The sequence below is a fragment of the Monodon monoceros genome, unplaced genomic scaffold (genome assembly GCF_005190385.1).
Source record: "Monodon monoceros isolate NGI ecotype Baffin Bay Population unplaced genomic scaffold, NGI_Narwhal_1 Super_Scaffold_2, whole genome shotgun sequence".
Lineage (NCBI taxonomy): Eukaryota > Metazoa > Chordata > Mammalia > Artiodactyla > Monodontidae > Monodon > Monodon monoceros.
Window position 1 is genome coordinate 24,213,243 of NW_021703776.1, and position 21,539 is coordinate 24,234,781.

The 21,539-nt window shown below is 32.5% G+C and overlaps 1 protein-coding gene across 3 annotated transcripts in view; it reads right to left on the minus strand.

The window, feature by feature from the left end:
- Positions 1–817: 817 nt before the first annotated feature.
- The window catches only part of HGF (hepatocyte growth factor), an 80,170-nt gene continuing 59,448 nt past the window's right edge, over positions 818–21,539 (minus strand). For all 3 annotated transcript variants that reach the window (XM_029234119.1, XM_029234117.1, XM_029234118.1), the window contains 9 exons: positions 19,465–19,567; positions 15,257–15,390; positions 10,176–10,214; positions 8,860–8,956; positions 6,275–6,349; positions 5,275–5,421; positions 4,648–4,754; positions 4,381–4,526; positions 818–1,762 (listed from right to left, as the gene is read on the minus strand). In XM_029234119.1, the coding sequence (XP_029089952.1) occupies positions 1,586–1,762; positions 4,381–4,526; positions 4,648–4,754; positions 5,275–5,421; positions 6,275–6,349; positions 8,860–8,956; positions 10,176–10,214; positions 15,257–15,390; positions 19,465–19,567 (1,025 nt within the window). In that variant the 3' untranslated portion in view covers positions 818–1,585. The remainder of the gene's footprint in view (positions 1,763–4,380; positions 4,527–4,647; positions 4,755–5,274; positions 5,422–6,274; positions 6,350–8,859; positions 8,957–10,175; positions 10,215–15,256; positions 15,391–19,464; positions 19,568–21,539) is intronic.

Sequence of the window (21,539 nt, forward strand, 5' to 3'; positions counted from 1 at the left end):
AAATGGAAATACTAGATTCAAAATATTCAAATAATTATTTTTAGAGAACTTTTATACAGGAATATTTTGTGAAAATTCAGACCTATCCTATTACTCTTTGTTATTTCATTTCTTGGCAAATACATCATCTTTAGCTAATCATGACTAATACAACAATAAGTATGATTTGGTTGTTATCATACAGAATACAAAATCTGAATATTTCCCATGCATTAGGAAAGATCTATGTAAAATAAAGATAAAATGAAGATATTTTTGATAAAGTATCTCATTCAGCAGATTTAACTGTACTTTAAAAAATAACTGAATACAGAGTTTAGAAAAGCTAGTTCCTTTCCTTTCCTTTTACATTTTTTTTCCTTTACTTGACTAAAGTTTTATTAGGCTAAAAGATTTCCAGGTAGAGAAAAGTGTTCTGACTTCTTTCTTCAATATATATTTTAATGCATAATTTGATGAAAAGCTGTTTACAAATTTTGGAGACATGGAAATTTTCCTCTTAAATATTGTTTTTAATTTAAAGAAGGTGAGATAGAAGCCAATCACAGTAGCAAGTCTTAGACTTAACATATTTACATACATTTTAAAGACCAAAACACTTTTAAACTTCAATTAGTCATCTCAGAATTTTTTAAATACTTTAGGAAAAAAGATCTAAAAACATCTTGCATAAATAACTGTCCCTAAATTTGAAGGAAAGAAATAATACTACTACACATATTAGCCTTTTCTCTTTAAGAATTAGAAACTACATAAAATAACTTGGATAATAAATATATGTAAGAACCTAGGTTAGGTGTTATTTAATTTCGTAGGTCATGACCACACCTCACATGACAACCAGTAGAGGTCATCTGCAGATTATGGATGGAGGATGATCTAGTCACTTCTATCTTGCACCTTTCTTTAATATTTCTACTGGTCTTTAGAATTTTTTATATTTTTATTAAGGAAAAACTATAAGTACACAATTTCAGAACATTTAGGGGCTATATTAGATACACTACAATTTGAACTGTAGTGCATGCACATGTGTACCCAGGCATTTGTGTATAGGTATATGCATTTATAAAGGAGTATATGTACCAGTATTACAGGATACATGGTGAGGAGAAATGAATGAAATATAATGTATGGCGTATTAAAGGTAATATAATTTAATATAGAGTTACAATTTAAGGACACAAGATATAAATTGTTTTTGTGAGGTTGAAATAATGTTTAACTTATGGCTTATTTATTATTGAGAAACTAACCTTGGAAAGCAGCGGAGAGAGATTAGTTGATCTTTTCCATTATATCTTTAGCATCCAGCAGTTATACCTTTGCATTTTTTAATCCATTCAAGTATCTTCAGGAGATATGTTACTACACTTGCATGTACCTTAATTCACTTCAACATTTACAAAATAACACTGACAAACGAAACAACAGAAAACACCCATAAATATTAGTGAGTATCTTAACAAACATGACACTCAAGTAGTTGTCTTGGGATTTTTTAAGTTACATTTTAATTCCATGTTCTCTGAAATCTTCATGTAAAGGAGAGTTGTATTGGAAGCTTCAGACACAGTTACATCAGCTACGACTGTGGTACCTTATACGTTAATATAATTTTGTGTATCCATTTTGCATAATATGCCACTCGGACAAAAATACCAGGACGATTTGGAATGGCACATCCACGACCAGGAACGATGACACCAAGAACCATTCTCATTTTATGTTGTTCACAAACCAGTGGGCCACCATAATCTCCCTAGGAAGAAGACATGCAACAATAACAACAACAAAGTATTATTTTAGAAATAAAAATTGACAATTCATTAACATTTCCTGTATCGATTTATATCTCAAATATACATATGTGCAAAACAAGAGAATAACTTCAATTGAAATATGAAGACATAAAATTGATGTACTAGGCCATTGGTTGTCTTTCTGTTGGACTGAGATAAGTACAAAAGTTCAAAGTGTTCTATCATGTGTAGTTATCATTTAAGTATGACTTGTCTTTTCTAAAATAGTCACTCATGTTTTAAAGTGTTTTTTGCCTTTGTTGAATGCAGACTAATTAACACGTGACCATTGATAGCTCTTTAAGAAGGTAGATTTCATATTTATTTTGACTTTCTTCTGATGTTCAAAGTGTGTTCAATATAGAAAATTTGGAAAATGTAGAAAAATACACGTATCAAAAACTCACCTGTAATCGTACAGTTTTAAGGATTAACCCACATTAAGTTTTCTCTTATTTCTAATTTTTTTCCTTTCCCTCAATCCTGCCCCCAGAATGATTTTAACAGTTAAATAAAAACTTGTAGGTGGTAAAATAATTCTGTTTACTATGTGGAAATTGCTTTTCCAGGCAGAAAAAAGGAATGTTTCTCCACTTAGTCTTAGTAGTTAATATAGTTATATTTATATTTTTTTCCCCTTTGTGGAAGGTAGTCTGTGATTTCATGGCATTTCTTGTATGGTAATCCTGTTGTATCATCATATATAGATAGGTGATAGATGAAAGATGAATAGATTGATAAAATGATTCGTGTGTATATTTTTATATACATATATGTTTATACATATTGTTATCTATAATCATTAAAAAATGCTGCATCACTTTTTTGTGCCATGTAGCCTTCCTAGGATTGCACTGACTAATTTTTGGCATCTTTGTATTTAGAAGAGTGCTTCCGACTATCTTAATTTTCCCCCAGTAGTGATGTGATGAGATAAAACTAAACTACTGCAAAATTTAGTTCTGTAATACAGGTGGAAAGAAGAGAGCTATTAACATTCTGTGACAGAGAAAATCAAGGTGGGGGTGAAATAGAAGATAAAACACTAAGGAAAATAGTTTATTCAAAGAGACTTCATATAAACTCTGCCACAGGTGTTAATCTGTTTTTTTTTTTTGCGGTACGCGGGCCTACTCACTGTTGTGGCCTCTCCTGTTGCGGAGCACAGGCTCAGGACGCGCAGGCTCAACGGCCGTGGCTCACGGGCCCAGCTGCTCCGCGGCATGTGGGATCTTCCCGGACTGGGGCACGAACCCATGTCCCCTGCATCGGCAGGCGGACTCTCAACCACTGCGCCACCAGGGAAGCCCTGTTAATCTGGTTTTTAAATTAATGCACCAGTGATTACTGATATGAACTCTTCAAATCAATTCATTTTGAGAATTGATTTTGAGGGACTTTCACTAAATGTGATGCTATTGCTATTATACAAATGTTTAGGAGATTTCTTTTTTAGGTGTCTAGATTTCCCTGGTTTGATTATTATATTACCCTGTTTCAAATATCAGTGATGCAAAAAAAAAAAAAATCCTGGAGGATGAGTGCATTTTTGAGAAGTGGCTGAATCAATTTGATTGATTATAAATATAGATAAAAATAACTATGTGATAAATTTTTCAGTGATAAAGTTAGGAATCTAAGAATGTATAGATGACAAACCAGATTATAGGCTATTCCTGAAGAGCAGATGTCAAAGTAGTAATGGCAGTAGGGCTGGGATAAGTGCAAGCTTTCTAAATATCTCAAAGATCTGGCCTAGCTCAAAACTTGGTGTTTACAGAACTCAGTAATAAGTAAACAAACAGATAAATAAATAATTCTTTCTCCTAGCAGATTTTCATTTGTGATGAAAATCTTAGTGGTACTGATTTACTGGAAAAAACACCAGATTTGAAAGTGGTTATAAACACATAATCAGTTTTTAATCGTATTATTTTAATGCAATTTTTAAATTCTTTAACTTAAAAACATCAAAAATAAGTTTAACAGCTTGTCTATGTCAAACAGGGATAGGAACACTGCCAAGTGGAAAGAACAGTTGCTTAACAAATGAAAAAGTCCAAGCTCTTAAAATCATAAACTTTGACCTTTTGGTTTTTTAAATAGAATTTGTTTAAACACACACACACACACACACACACACATACACACACACTGGCTTAACCAAAAACATATTTAAAAGTTTAAAAGCAGGCATGTATCTCTTATTAAAATTAATAGAGTTAAGTTAGAATTTGGGAAGATCAGATACATTTAGAAAAACATTAGAAAAATGCAAGCTATTGTATCAAACTGCATATTGGATACTTCTAATTTGAACAGCTTTCTCTTAGAGTTTTGGCTGTATTCTTGTTTTTTGAGAGACAAATGTCATCTTAGTTTGCTGCTAATGAAACATGGATTGCTTCACTATTTAGCTAAAAAAAAGTACAAGGATAATAAGGGTTATCTTTTTCAATTCCTCTCTCTTAGAACAGGTTGGTTTATAATGATTCTCATTTGAGAAAAATAGAAAATATAAACACAAGAAACTATGCTATCCATCACATACTCCTTACGTAAAAATCTCTGTTTTTACCTCGCATGGTCCTGATACAATATTTTCAGCCCCAGCACATATTTCAGACTCATTCAGAGTCACCTTCCCTTGATGATATTGGCTGCATTTCTCATTCCCCATAATATAGAGATGTGCTACTCGTAATAGACCGTCCGAGTTGATCACTAGAATGGCGCAAAATATGTACAGTTAATGAGCGCAGGGTAAGGTGAGAAAAATAAAGAAATACAAAATATTTTTACAAAATACATATGATATTGCCTTATCTTTCTAAAAATAGCTTACATCCAGTGTAGCCCCAGCCATAAACACTGCAAGTGGTTTTTTCAGGAATTGTGCACCCATAATTAGGTAAATCAATTGTACTAACAAAATCATCCAGAACAGCAGGCCTGAAAAGAGAAAATATAATGGTAAGTAACCTTGATTGGATTCAACACAAAATTAACATATTAAAATGTAGTGTGAATGTTTAATATGATTCATTTAGAGAGAATAAACAATTGTGCTTCAGAGTAGGTAGTAGAGAAATGAATATTTACTTACAAATATTTAAGAACAAATGGTCACTGCTATTTTTTTAATCATTATTTTACCTGTTGAAGTTATCATATAATTGCTCACTAACCTTTGGTTTTAGAGCAGGCTGATCATACTGTTGGTCCAATTTCATTTATTCACTTTTGAAAAATTTGAAAATGCCCCTCTCTCTGCCTCTGAACACACACACACACACACACACACACATACACACACACACACACATATATACACACACACACACACACACCATGTGACATATGCTTTTATAATACATCTACATGAGAGAGAAAGAATAAGAACATAGTTGAAGAAAAAGCTTCAACAATTCCATTCTATATTAAAAATATGAAACTATCTAAAGGAACTCACCTAGCAAGCTTCAGTAATACCAGATCTGATCCTTCCGGCCCATATACCAGTTGGGTAACATTTAGAACCTGTTTGCGTTTCTCATCTCCTCTTCCATGGACATCATGAATTCCAAGCCAAGCTTCATAATCTTTCAAGTCTTTGTTTCTAAGTAAAAAATTAAAATATAAAAAATAACTTTAAAATATGTAATATTAATCACATATATTGTTATATTAGCTTATAAGGGCAGATAAATAACCTAAATTTAAACTTTAAAATATAATAAAGAGCAACACATTTGTTATGGGAGATTCTGAATACTACAAGAACATATAAGCAGGAAGAACCTTTAAATTGCTGAAATTCTAAATGGCTTTTTTTTTTCGAAAACTTGCTTATTTTTGCTAGAGAGTAGGTCATTTATGAAACATTCTCAGGTAAAGCACATTACATGAGTTATAATTTATTGCAGATTTTCCTTTTTATCTCAAATGTGTATGTTTGGTTTGTTAATAGGGATTGAATATTTATACTAACAAAATCAATGTGACCTTAATGGGAATCAAAGAGTAAGCTTACAAATGCTACCTCCTTATTTTTTCCTTAGGCTAATTTCCATTGAAAATTATTCTCAGTATTATTCTGAGGCTTGTTCTACATAAGAAAGAAGTGAGGATTGAGAGAAGTTTGTTGATAATTCAGAAAAAGAATATCTAGAAATATACAGTGCAAGAAGGAGGTTGGGATAAAAATTATTAACATAATTCTACCAAATTTTTCCTCAAATGAAAGTAGTGCCAGTCGTGGAAAGAGGTGAACAGAAGTAGTACCCATAAGTAAGTATCAATTAAGTCAAGGTAAATTTTATAAGCTAAATCTAAAAAAATAAATTAATTTGTTCACGCTATGCTGGTGAATCTCTGTTAAATGAATACACATTCTTAAGCCTAAAAGCTAAATGGAAGCCATACATATTTTTAAATGCTCAAAACAAATATTGGTTTCAGAAATACTTTACCGAGAAGGGAAACACTGTCTTGCAGTAAGAATCCAACTTTCCTTTATCAATGATCCTCCACAGATATGTTTATTTCTAAGAGAAAGAGGAAAGAGAAACAAGTAACGTCTGTGCAGAAAGGGTGCCTGCCAATTAATGCAAAACCTATGGCTCCATTTGTTAAACACATTGAGAGAAAAATGTAGACATTAACCCAACTAGAATAAAACGAGTAATCCTTTTATCAGAAGGATGATATTTGATGATTATAGCATTAGAACTTTTTTCATAATGTGATTACAATTTTATGAAAGCAACTTTATTTTTGTATGAGGAACCCTGTCATTACACACGAAGATCCATTCCCAACACATACGTTCACGTGTGTGTGTGTCTATTCTTGTGTGAGAAAGTATGTGCTACAAATATAGGATAATTAGACCTATTTTAAATTCAGTGTTTGATTATGAAAACTGCAAATTTGAGTTTTTATTTAAAACCTAAAAACCATCTGGTGGTAACCATATATAATATTTATGTGCTATTCCCTTCTTCCATTACCATTATGTAGTTCTGATATATTAACTTAGAGTATAACTGAGTTTGAGTAATTTGTTTGTTCAGCTTAAGACCAACAATATAACATTTATTTATAAAATCAAAACAATTTTGCAAGAGAGATCTAGGAAATTATAAAATATTTGTAGAGAATAATAAATACTAGAACATTTATTTGATGTATCCAAAATCTGTAAATCCATTACTTTTTGGCAGACACATGGAAAAAAGTACAACTATTCACAATTTACATTTCCAAAGAGTACAGATGTTCAGTACTTCAGAGGGTAATAGAATAAGATTGCCAGACTAAGACCACAGTTATTTATGGCCTGTACCACACAGGAGGTTAAGAATATATATCGAGTTTGAATTTCTATTCCTCTCTGTGAGTTTTGGAAGAATAGCTAAGCAGCTGTTGTTACTAAGAACTTGCATTTAAAAGGAAAAGTACTTTTTAAAAAAAGTTTATACTACTCTGATATGATGAAAAACAGTTTCACCTGCTTCTCCAAGGATGGTGACTTCCAAAGGAAGTCTCCTTTGAATAAGAATAAATTGAAAAGTATTTGCCTTTTTTTTTTCTCGAGTAATGAGATTTGCAGAGATCCTCTAATTAGTTCAAAGATGTAGATTCTTGGAACATTTTCTATAATAAAGAAAATAACCCCCCCCCCCAGTTTTACAGCCTTCATTAAGTCTTCATTGCACAGCAGCTTTAATATGGTGAGTTTCATAAATCTATTTTGGTACTACACACCCAGGACAGCTACCCTACAATTATCAACATAAATATTTATAAAAATTGATGAGTTACTCCTTGGAAGAAAGATACACTAAAAGAGAACTTTAGGCCATCTTCTACCTGGTATCTAAAGTCATATATATATCAAAGTATTTAAACTTCATGCTTGTTAAGAATTGACTTATTTAAAAAACACTTCAGTTTCAAGTTGTCTCTATTCTAATTTAATGCCACTGTGATTTGGTTATGGTTAAAAAAAATGGATATTCTTCCGCTATTCTAGGAGGCTAGAGGTAAAGGAACAGGGAGGGTTTCCAAAAAGAGGAGATATTACAGTTGGTATTTAAAGAATGAAAGATTTTCCAGGCATAAAATACAGAGGAAGAAAGCTACAACATACAGTGGGAACCACAGCACAAAGGCTCGGAGAGAGAAACATGGGGTGTCTTGAAAACAAGGGAAAATGTGGCTAGAATTCAGGTGCACTGTGGTGTATGTTGCATGATGAGGCTCCAATACAGATAGATATAGACAAAGATATTTTAACATTCTGACCATACAGTACAATATGTGTAGTACATAGAAAGTTGTATGATCAGGTTTTAAGCTAACTCCTGTTTTCAATATTTAATTCTTACAACATAACTACTAATCTTAATTTTGTATAACAGTATATTTTGAAAAATTTTACATAGAACATGGCATTGATCCTTACAACATTGAGAAATAGACATGTCAAGAATTTTTTTATCCACACTGAATATTATAATTTCAAGACTGTTCAACTATCAGTATAATTTGTTAATCTTTTCCTTAATGATGAAATGTTCTAGAATTTTAAATTATTGCTATTTTTCATTAGAATGACAATTAAAAAGTCAGAAATTTAAAACAAATATAAAATTTTTGATATGATTGTGCATAGACAAGTTAAAAAATAATCTCATAATATACTAGATTGGGAAATTAATAACATAAGTATTATAACTATATGGTGATATCAAGGTATAGGTAGGTTCTCTGTGTAGTTGTCTTTTGCTTTACGAGAATTGAAGTGCCATATCAGGGACAATGCAAACACATATAGGACCTTTGTAAGCATTTAAAATGGCACCATCTCTGGAGGCACAAATTGCAAAACCCATGGCTTTTGGCAAGCAGAATGTGATTAGTCCCCTCTTGTGCCCCCCCTCATACAGGTGCCTTGTGGAGGGCACAACCTGCACGACTACACGTGGCCATACTGCTGGGAATATAACTTTTGCAAATAATCCAGATATGATTTGTGTCTATTAATAATTACCTGTATTTCAAACTAACCATCCATCCTACATTTGTTCGTGTTGGAATCCCATTTACAACTCGCAGTTGTTTTGTTTTGGCGCAAGATATTACAGGATCTAAAAAGAGGACCAAACATAACATTTTGATAAAATATTTTGAAATAATCCGTGCCTCTCAGCTTTCTTTAGTGCAATGGTAACTACACAAATGTAATTACTGTAATTGTGTCAGAAGAACATTTTGGACAAAAGAAGGTAAATAGCGTAACTACAGTGCCAAATCAGGCCCAAAATGTTTGCTATCCTCATCTAAGTAGATGGGTAGCACAGAAAAACTTATCAACTCAAGGTCAATAGCATTACCATGATAGTGACAGTGGCTTTGCTCACTAGGTACAAGTTCTTCAGGTCTAACATTAATTGTATTTCCCTTAACAACCTCAACATAAAATGGAACAATGTTATTTACAGTGCTTGTTTCTAAATGTCAATGAAAAGCAATAGCCTAAGTGAAAATAAAAAAACTATATTTGGTTTATTACTCATGAATTTGTATAGTAAGAATGTAGAACCATTTTGCAACATGTTACCAAAGTTATATTAATTGAAATTTTATCCAAATGACATAATTATGTCTAAATCATTATATCCAAAAGATATAATTTAGAATTCTTTGAAGTAAACTTTTTCCTGACCCTCCTTGGTGTTCCTTGCCTTATCCTTTCCACTCTTGTCCATGGTCTAAAATAGATTTCCATTTGCTCTTCAGCCTGGGACACAGCAGGTGGTCTCTTAAATCAAAACATTTGAGTAACTTCCTTCAGCCCAAGAAATGTGTGAAAATCGGATACAAGCAGCTCCCAACAGATTTCCTTAAGCTGAGGATTAACTGAACCTCTCAGATTGTGTCATCTTTTGCCTCGTAGAGCATGCAAAGAGCTTTAAAGATAGAGCAAGATAAAGACACTGCATAACTTTCCAACCTTCTGGTTTCATTCTTTCTGACTGTAGCATCCTGATTTAATTTAAAGGATGGTGAAAGTCCAATGGATACCTTCTGCCCCCAATTAGGTAAAAGCAATATACATGCTTTTTTCAAAGTTAAATATAACATACTTTGTGACAGAGCATTGAATTTTGATATTCAGTATGCAGTTGCCTTTGTAACACCTTTACACATGCACACAGAAAAAAAATGTTCAAATAAAATAAAATAGATTATTTTATTTTTATGATGGAAGTTTATATAATGATAAGTTATTTTTCTATGAAGAAAATAATGACATCACTTCTGACACATAGAGACTCACATATATTATTTTGAAAGATTACTTACGGTCTAAATTGACTATTGTAGGTGTGGTATCACCTTCACCTGTAAAAACAAATATATATGTATATACATAATTTTTACATACATATTTCTGTTATATAGAACCAGAATTGTGTATTGAAATCCAAATATCCATAAATGGATAATTTACTACAATTCTTTACATTTTATTCAAAAATAAAATGCAGTAATACTCTTTTGAGTAATTATGTATCACTTTTAGACAAAGTTGAAAGCATGCACCTACTGGTAGTGGGTCATGTGAGGAAAGCCCTGTTTTATGACTGTGAAGGTTATCAGGTATGTGGTTTGATGGATGTTGGCAGTTTGAATTACACTGCTAGCACCAAGGAGCTGCCTCATTCTCCCAAGATGCCAAACATCGTACACAATGAACATTCCACCGAACAGCACTAATGCTTATTATTGTTTATTTGGGCCATTCATATAGATAAACTACGTAGCTTTAATTTGACCCATTTATATTTTTTCTGAAAATTACTTTTTTTACTTATGGTTAAGGATAATTAAAACTTCCTATGTTTCAGAAAACTTTTTTAAGAATTCGAGAAGATAGAAATCAAGGTCACTCATGGAAAAAGAGGGATAGCCAAATATAATTATGCTTTGTTAGTATATTTCACAGACTGGTTTTTCTAGGTAGTAAGGGGAAAAGTATTTAAAAAAAGAACACCAGAAACTGCCAATAAATTATAACTAAAATTTCATACTTACTACTTTTTTACAACCTCCCTACTGAGTGGGGTTTAATTGCTGCCAAGAGAAAGGCTTGGAGGATGCTAGGATTTGAAAATACTTAAGTAGTAATGAATGAGGTACGTTTCCTGGAATTTAGTGTGTGACTGTCCAGAACTGATGACATAGAGTTTAGTCAGGCATTGTTTAGACCCAGCTGGTTGTTAGTCTCTGGAAGTGCCCTGAGCTCAAATAAACCGGCAACAAAACAAAAATGGCATATGGATTCCTTTGTAATAGACGCAAATCTGATTTTTATTTATGGGAAATCTTGAGAAAATTAATACATGCTAAAGCGTTTTTATTTATGTCCATTTTCCAGATCTAGATATTTTAAGTGAATAAACGTAAAGGTGAACATACAAATTTCATCATTTCCCTTTCCCTTTAGATTATTCTTGGGGATGGTTTTGTCTTAGAGTCACCTGAGGTCATTGTTTTAGTTCACAGTACAAATTAGAATGGAGGCCGACTGTGGTCATTAAAACATCAAGGATATTGCTTTTTCCGCTCAAGTTATTTACATAAAAATTCTAAAATAAAAAACTAGATATCTGTTCTGTGTATCGTTTGTGGTGAGAAAGACTACACTATTCATTGTATTCTTAATTGCATATCAAGTTTCCGATTTCTATGCATCAAGTTAATACGTCAACAAAGTATTTCGTTCATTATTGTACCTTACTAAAATATTTAAATTTTTTTAAATGTGTAGATCTTATCATTTAGGGGCTTTAATAATTAAGAGTATATATATAGATTTTCCTCTAAGCCAATATTTCTCACAATTTAGAAGAAGCTGCATTACCACTTAAAATCAGATTTCTAGAGATTCTGGGTTGCTGGTTAGATTATGAATTTTTTGAAAGCATCCTAGTTTCTTCTGCTTTCTAGGCCTTTTCCATTTTACCTTAAAATACTATTTTCACTTCTCTTTTACTTTTCCCTTACGTCTCCACCATAGTACTCAAATCTGAACAACTATATATGATACAAATCTTACTTTATATTGATTCACCTTAAATTTGAAGAAGGAAAACATGTCAATGATAAAAGTTTTTCCTATGGAAGTGTACGAGTGTGTGTGTGTGTGTGTGTGTGTGTGTGTGTGTGTGTTTATATGGCCTCAAAACCAAACATGTGCTCTTACTGAAAACATAAATAAAACTTTCTTTTAATAGATCCTTAAAGTTTCAACTCAAATTCGAAACTTTATGAACAGCACACCTTTTTCCACGCTGACATTTGTATTCCCATTCTTATTATATATTTTAATATTAATATGTATGTATTTAAATGACTTTATTTGCGATTATGTATGTAAAATGTCTCCTCTGTACACTGAAAACGATTTGAGCGTAGGAAACATTGTTTATATTTTCTATACCTAGAATGATATATAGGGCTTTGCACACAATAGGAGCACAATTTAAAATTATTAACAAATGAATAAATAAATAGAAACTGAGGTGGAGGTAATTTACCCAAGGCACTTAAAGTGATAGAACTGAAATCCTTACCCAGGAAATCAGAGTTGAAACTCTAAACCACTATGCTCTCTTAATACTTAAGAATTTTCTAAGATATACTGTGTATATGTGTATAGACAAATATAGACATTTCTACAGTTTTATTTTTGCATCTTGAGAACCTTAAAAATATATGTTAAATATTATTTTGTAAGCATTTTTTTAAAAGGAATACAAACCTTTACATGTTTGTAATACAAATGTGCACTATGAAAATGATATATAGTCTCTGAAGTTAAATAAATAAGAACTCAAATCTTCTAAAGGTAAATTTTATTAGCCTTTCACCAGCAAGAAAACTGTAAATAAATCCTGGCTATAAATATTAGTTAGAAAAATGACAGTGTAGAAATATTTGTTGAAATTAATTAATGTTCAGAATACATTGAAATAAATGAGTTATCTGCAGTAGCATTTAATCAAATACTAGCAACACCCTGAAGTCTTTCAATAGCACATTACTTTTAGTTTAAAAATGTTAGTTGAAAATATGCTTTAAAAACTTTAAAGTTATTAGAGTCTTGTCTCAAATTTATAAGCCAAATCACAGTTCTCTATGGGAACATTTTACTCTTAACTATATCTACGTACTAAAATTAGGCTACTGTGATTTTTAGAAATCTGGAATTCTATAGGGAAAGCAATAGAACTTGTTTTAGAAGCCAGGTCATTGACTTTTATCCTTCTTCCTAGGTCATTGAAGAGTCTGTTAGCCTCCATTATTCTTAATCGTAGAAACTTCACAAAGAGGTACCATGAAATAAAGCTAATACTTAGAAAAAAATAACAACTTTCACCATTAAAAAAATTTTTTTGTACACCAGAGAGGTTGGAAAGGTTGGTCTGTTTGCTTGTTTATTTTAATGTTAAAACCAGAAAGACATCTTCTATAAAAGAACATTTTCAGGACCTATGCAAACCCTAATCTGGGATAAGTTAGGAACATTAGGAGAACACTAATTAATTTGAAAGGCTATGATTAAAGCTGATGAAATGAAATATCACAATATGAAATACTATTTCTTTGTGAACATATATTTACTTACTATTATAGAAAATTTCTTTATTAAAAATAGATTGGGAAGTTCCAAGTTTTAACTATAGATAAAATTGATTAACATCATATTTTAAAAGTTTGCTTTTATGCTAAAATTTCATGAAACGTGACTAGTGTTACAATTTATGGTGAGAAATTATCTCTTTAATTTGATGTATATTATGGAAAATATAGACTTGTGTTTGTGTTTTATGTTTTAAAGCAAACATCATTTCTTAATCTAATCTCTTTTAAAGTGAGTATTTTTGCTGCTATTTTCAAGGTACTTGCTACTGCCTTGTCTCATGTGAAAAATATTCTTAAAACAGGACTCTTATTGAACATATAAAACGAGTCTTTTTTAAACAAGAAGGCAGTTTAACATAGTGTTTAAAGATATCTGCTGTAGGGCTTCCCTGGTGGCGCAGCAGTTGAGAGTCCGCCTGCCGATGCAGGGGACATGGGTTCGTGCCTCGGTCCGGAAAGATCCCACATGCTGCAGAGCGGCTAGGCCCGTGAGCCATGGCCGCTGAGCCTGCGCGTCCGGAGCCTGTGCTCCACAACAGGAGAGGCCACAACAGTGAGAGGCCCTCGTACCGCAAAAAAAAAAAAAAATAGATATCTGCTATAAACAGAGCTGTGAGACATGTACTACAGTAAAATGGTCTCTTGCTACTAAGAGAGCTTTATAAGTCTTTTTCACTCAATCAATAACACATTGAGGATATATTTTCATCTCAATATACATTACTCTCCTTTAGCAGTTCTCAGTGGAGGTGATGCTATTGACATCTAGTGGGTAGAGGCCAGGGACACTACCAAACATCTTATAATGCATAGGACAGCCTCCCGTAACAAAGGTTTTTCCAGCACAAAATGTCAGTCGTGCAGAGGTTGAAAATCCTGATACGTTTCCCCAAACTGACTTCAATACAGGCTTCCCAGTATACAGAGCAGCACAGTATTGAGAGAGTCTGATTACCCAGGTTCTCACTAATACTAGGCATTAGCAATCATCTTCTTATTTGCCAACCTGATAGGTGGAAATGATTTCTTATGCTTTTATCTTTTCATTATAATTATTATATTTTCTTACTATTAAGTTTTAATATCTTTTCATTTGTTTATTAAGTTTATTCTTGAAGATTCATCTTCAGTTTTCTCGAATCATCTCATCTTTTACTTATTGCTATATAGGTGCTCTTTTACATGAAGTGTATCAGACATATATTATACATTTTACGTATATCTTTTACTTTATGTGCTAATACTTTTTAAACAAAATCATCTTGGGCTCAGAGAAGTAGATGGAATGTTTCAGGCTTCTTAGTCTTGGCCTAAACAGCTGAGAAGAAAATGGAAGCACAACTATCTCTGATGTGTTTATGGACCTGTTAGTGGGCTGGGGACTTTGCTAAGAGCTCTGCTAGTTTCAGAGGCTGAACAGTTAGTATTTATTGGTGGGGTGGGGGGTGGAGAGGTCTTTCTAGCCCAGTCAGAACAATGGCCATGTATTACTTCTGAATTCCAAATAGAAATCTTCTGAGGGAGGAAAATCTCTTTTAAAAGGTCAGCAGATTGTCCCCTTGTCTAGAGGAGAGATGAAGTTGTGTGTATGTGTGTTGCTGTCTGGAATGCATCCTTATTTTGGGATCAACTCTAGCCCTCCTATACTGTTTCCACCTCTGGTTAAGGTATCATTTTAGAGGGCATGCAGTATATTTAAAATGGTTCACCTGAAAAAGATCACAAAATATACTTACAACGAGAAATAGGGCAGTAATCCCAAGGAATGAGAGGATTCCCCGTGTAACACCAGGGACCATGGGCATCATCATCAGGATTGCGGCAGTAATTCTTATTCAGCTTACTAGCATCTGGTTCCCAAAAGATATGCCTGCATAAACAACAAACTCTGAACATCACAAAATGCACATCTTGTCCAAGAGAAACAAAATGTCACGAAGAAGATATAATCCTAGTGCATAACTTTCATTACAGATACAACACAAGCTACCTGCTGTGAATTTTGGGGTTTTTTTTTTTGAGACTTATTTTGTTGTTGTTCTTGCAGTTTGGAAGGATGTTCTTTAACTCAGGAATAAGGCTGAATAATCAGCATAGATAAAGTGATAAAAGATTTTATGACTTTGCTTCTATTTAATAACTATACTGGCAAGGTAACAATACCCCTGTGACAAAGATCTAAGTTAGAAAATGCATAGAAAATGCAAGCTATTGCAAAAGTATTTTTTTCATGTTTCAGAAACATGTAAAGAAGCATCACTAGCAACATTACTATGACAACGTACTGGAAGATACACTGAAAACAATAATAATGTGCTAATAAAATTATTAAATTCTAAAATTTCATTGGTCATATAGTTACAAAATATGATTTTTTGACAGATAATTGAGTAACACTTCAGCCTTTCTCATTTTACATCTTAACTAAATTTATTACAAAAGTAAAGCAAAAATACTGTATGTTATAAGACCATGCCCACTCATATAACATCAATATTTACATTTACCTCAGTAACATTAATGAAGTCAAATTCCACATGGCCATCCTGACCATGTCATGAAAACTATACATCCTAACTTAATTTGTTTTGGATTACTAATTACTACCATGCTTGAACATAATTAATGTGTCATTTTAAAAAATTGGGAAGAGCTTCAACATAGAAACTTGAGCTATCTTATTAAACTTGGATTTACTTTTTGGACCAATATGACAGTAAAGACATACAATACTTACCATGTGACATATTCTATTACAGATGACTTACATATATGCCCTTAGACCAACCTGATGAGACAGGCTCGAAGATTATGCAATTTTGTATTTGACAAAATTGAAATCCACAGAGGACAATTAATTTTTCTAGGGTCACATGGTTTTTAAGCTGTAGAACAAATGTTTGAACACACAGCTCTTTCCAGAGTCAGTGTTCAAAACCACCACACAGTGTTACCTCTTTACTCAGTCATAGTTTGTTCTTAAACCAAAATGGTACCATGCAACTTAATCATTCATCAGTATCCTACAAGTTGGTTCCAGATGACTTTTAACTATTTCCAAAGGCAAACCTAAACTCAATGAATTGAGTTATAACCATTGCATCCCTGAATAAATATGCGACGTGTTTCCAGTGGTACGCTGGTAAATGTTTAACAACTAGCACTCTGAAGTGTGTATGGGGGCAGAGGGTCTTTATTTGTTGTTCTTGCATATTTCTGTAGTGTAACTGTAACTACTTCCACCATAAAACTGTCAGACTTCTAATATGGAATCACTGAAGGCAGAGTTGGTTACAGTTGTCTTTCACAAGTCTGTGAAGAGCTAGATCCACCCCACAATATTTCTAAAAATGCTTTTAAAAATATCAGTGTTGAAATCAGCATTAATTTTAATCATGCCAATTCTTGCTTAAAATTCTTGAATGAATTCCTTTAATGCTTAGGATAAAACTCAAATTTCTTTTTTTTTTTTAACATCTTTATTGGAGTATAATTGCTTTACAATGGTGTGTTAGTTTCTGATTTATAACAAAGTTAATCAGTTATACATATACATATGTTCCCATATCTCTTCCCTCTTGCACCTCCCTCCCTCCCACCCTCCCTATCCCACCCCTCTAGGTGGTCACAAAGCACCGAGCTGATCTCCCTGTGCTATGCGGCTGCTTCCCACTAGCTATCTATTTTATGTTTCGTATTGTATATATGTCCATGCCACTCTCTCATTTTTTCACAGCTTACCCTTCCCCCTCCCCATATCCTCAAGTCCATGCTCTAGTAGGTCTGTGTCTTTATTCCCGTCTTACCCCTAGGTTCTTCATGACCTTTTTTTTTTTTTTCCCTTAGATTCCATATGTGTGTGTTAGCATACGGTATTTGTTTTTCTCTTTCTGACTTACTTCACGCTCTATGACAGATTCTAGGTCCATCCACCTCAATACAAATAACTCAATTTTGTTTCTTTTTTCTTCAAATTTCTTAACACAGCTTACAGAGTCCTGTATGGTTTTGCCACTGGAGAATTTCTTCTCTGGACATTAACCAAATTATACTGTTTCAACCTTATTAAAGTTATTTCTGATTTTTATACACTTCCATTTTGGGGCTTTTGAACAAGTTATTTCTTCTGCGTGATGTACTTTTCCTCCTACACTTCCTTTGACTAGCTCCTTCTTATTACGTATGTCCCAACTAACATCCCTTCCTGTAGGAAAACTTCCTGACCATTTAAGTGTGGGTGTCACTTGTTTGCAGCCCCATAACATAAAATATGCTTTTTTCATGGATTTTCTAATATGACATTGGCATTTGCTGTTTTCTGCCATTCCATACTAGAGTGAGATCCATGATGGCAGAATTCTGCTTAACTTTGAAGTCCTAGAGCTACAGTGTCCAATACAGTAGCTACTAGCCAGAGTAACCACAGAAAAGCTAGTATGTGGCTCGTCCAAATTGAAAGGTGCTATAATTATAAATATACAACAGATTTTGTAGCTTTAATATAAAAATGTAAAATAGCTCATTAATAATTTTTATGTTAGATACATATTGAAATGAAAAGCTTTAGAAATATTGGATTAATAAAAACATTATTTTAAAAATTTGCCTGTTTAATTTTACTTCTGTAAGTATGGCTACTGGAAAACTTAAAAAGTACAAGTGCGATTACATATGTCAGTTGCATATTTATGTTAGAGAACACTGCTTTATAACTATCACTATTTGTGAAGTATATTAGTCGAAAAAATATCATCCACTAGTGAGTAGATTTTGAAAGAGAATAAGAACTTTAAAACTAAAGTGGAACCAGGAGCAAAATGACTCAACTTCTCTGGATCCTTAAATTTTTATTCACACATACAGAAATATCTTCCATATAGGATTATGATGGTCAAATGAGATAACAACTCACAGAAAGCAACCATGTTGTAGATACTTTATTAAAGGACACTACCGGGCTTCCCTGGTGGCGCAGTGGTTCAGAGTCCGCCTGCTGATGCAGGGGACACGGGTTCGTGCCCCGGTCTGGGAAGATCCCACATGCCACGGAGCGGCTGGGCCCGTGAGCCATGGCCGCTGAGCCTGCGCGTCCGGAGCCTGTGCTCCGCAACGGGAGACGCCACAACAGTCAGAGGCCCACGTACCGCAAAAAAAAAAATGACACTACCATTTTTCTTTTAATCCTGCTGTATATATTCCAGGATATTTAATAAAACTCTGTTCTATGTTGCAACTATGTCTCATACGTCTTTTGTAATTTCAAACACACAAGCACTGCTGCTGGGGTCAAGTGGAAGATAACTGCTTTTGTTGTGAATATGTCCAATGTCAAAATCTCTAATTCTCTGAAATATATAGATTTTTTTCAATTACATATCCATTTCTTTAATTATAGAAAAATCATGTGTATCAGAATAAAGCTATACAAGGAAACATGTCTCAATATGTTTTTAGTAGTTAAGTGGAATTTTAAGGTGTATATATACATGAAGATGGTCACTTATCAATTTTATAAACTAATATTAATAATTAAATAATTATGAGAATATAATCCTATAATGTACTATTTGAAACACTAGATTTGGCGTTTCATTATACAATGTCTTATCCAGTTGTGTAATTGTTTTCTCCGTATGACCATATCATGCTTAAAGGTGAAGCCCAAATGTATGTTAATGTTCTTTTTGTTAATGTTCCCGAGGCACCTGTTACACAGCAGAACGCATAGTAAATCCTCAATACATATGTACTGCTTTGAATTGTTTATTTAAGTTTGCCATGTAGAGAGAAAATGTTAAATTGAGTTGCACAGAACGATCAATCTAATGTTTTTATTAGCTTACTATAATATATAAATGAATAGAAAGAAATACCAATGTACCTCAATATACCTATCTGCTGTTATCACTACATACTATATATTGAAAGAAAGAAATTTACATACCGATGTAAATCTTCCATGTTCTTGTCCCACATCGAACATGTTAGTCCAGATCGTGTTTTGGATAAATTGCCCATATAGTTTTTGCCATTCCCACGATAACAATCTAAACATAAAATATATGGAAAGACTAATGAATACTAGGGAGCATAGGACAAAGACTTCTTTTACAAGCATATGAATTCATGAAAATCAACATAAAAATTAAAGCACTAAAATCTGTACAAAGCAAAGACACTTAACTATCTCTCATAAAATATCTTTATTTTTAGTCAAATTTCTTCTTCATTAAAATGAAAGTTTATGTATCAAATTACAAATTCAAAAAAAATTAAGTGAGTGGCTCTTAGGGACACCAAAGAAATGAGAATTTTGTGAGTGACATATATTTTCCAATAGTTTCTACTGAAAAATTTTACTCCACAGGAAAGTCACAAGAATGATATAATGAGCACTCGTATACCAGTCACATTTGTTGTGTTTTGATTTTTGTCTTTCGTGAGATTGACATTCTGAGTCATCCAAGCCAGCTGTTTCACAAATGCTCTTTAATTTCATTTTGCCTGATTAGTTTCTCATGAATGAAATCAAGTTAAATACAGAAATATTGCCTAGGTGATATTTTGTCCTTTTTTCAGGATTATTTCATGTGACACATGATGTCAGTTTGTTCAATTATCGTTGATGAGTTTGATAACTTGGTTAAGTGGTAAAAAGGAAAAACTTCTCTTCATATATAAGATAAACAAACAAAAAAATTTTGAGCCCTTTGAGGCTGACTACATCCTATTCCCAAACAAATTTTCACAAAATGGCTTAGGCATACTTTGATTAATTTTGCATGAATCATTTATTACTCTGCTGGTTTTAAAATGATTTTTTTATTTCCTACTTTTCTTTCTTTCTTGTTATTCTTCTGTAAATGAAAGTTTTTCCTTCTCCTCTACTCCTTCCATTTAAGTAGTATTACTACTACTAGTAGTAGTAGCAGTGGTAGTAGTAGTCTACTAGTAGAAGTAGTAATGTAAATATGGACTCATGGATTCTCTTTTTATTCAGCATGATACATTATCATTCCTTTTGTTCATTTTGATGCTCAAATTGTTCCATCTTTAGCCAATGGAAGCCATGTTAAAATGGTTCCTGTGTCTTTTATCATTTCCCATGTGGTTTTATTTTTCACTTTTTCTCAACTGAGCAGTTTGCGTTCTATTAAACATTTATAGAAGTGTCCGTATTTGGAATTTTAAAAAATAATAAAAAGAAGTTAAGTTCTTCCAAATATGTAAGTTGCAGTTCTACATTTGAAAAGAAACACTATTCCATATTTTGAAATAATCCTGCATATTTTAATAGTAATTATTTAAGAATTCTGATTTTTATATGAATAAAAACTGTAGTTTTAACTATAAAATATTATCTACAAACGTACATTAACATTAAGATTATTCTCTGGTTTAAAGTTGGTAAGCCATAGTGTATTATCATTGGTTTTAAATATGCTATGTGATTAGAATAAATAATAGGTACAAATTCTAATAAAATTTTTAAATGAATAATAATTTGTCCAGGAGTTATTTAATTTAGTAAAAAGGAAATATAATAATATATTCAATAGTCATGTTTTGATATCCATAAATTTGAACTTAGATAGAAAAACTCAAATAGGATAGGATTTGATACAGATAATATATCAGTCATTACCATATACAATAAAATTGTTTTCAGAAAGCATAAATTTGTAAAATCCAATTCTTGTACATATGCAGAATATATCAGTTAAAATATTTTCCTCTGACAGTGCTATTTTTTTCTACATTAGGAAAGGTTAAACTTTTGGCTGTTAGGTAGTAAATTCTTCAGATAATTTCTTACTGAAGAAAGCAGTTGTGCAATGTGATATATTGGTACTGCTCTTTGATACATTTTTGATTTTACACCTGTGTTTTCTGTATTAGAGAAAGAGATCCTCCTTACCACTACCACCATTTTATTTGAATATGAGCTAGGTGTTTCTTTTCTTAGCAAACTTTTTTTTAGAATAGTTTCTAATTTACAGAAAAGTTGTAAGTTGGTAC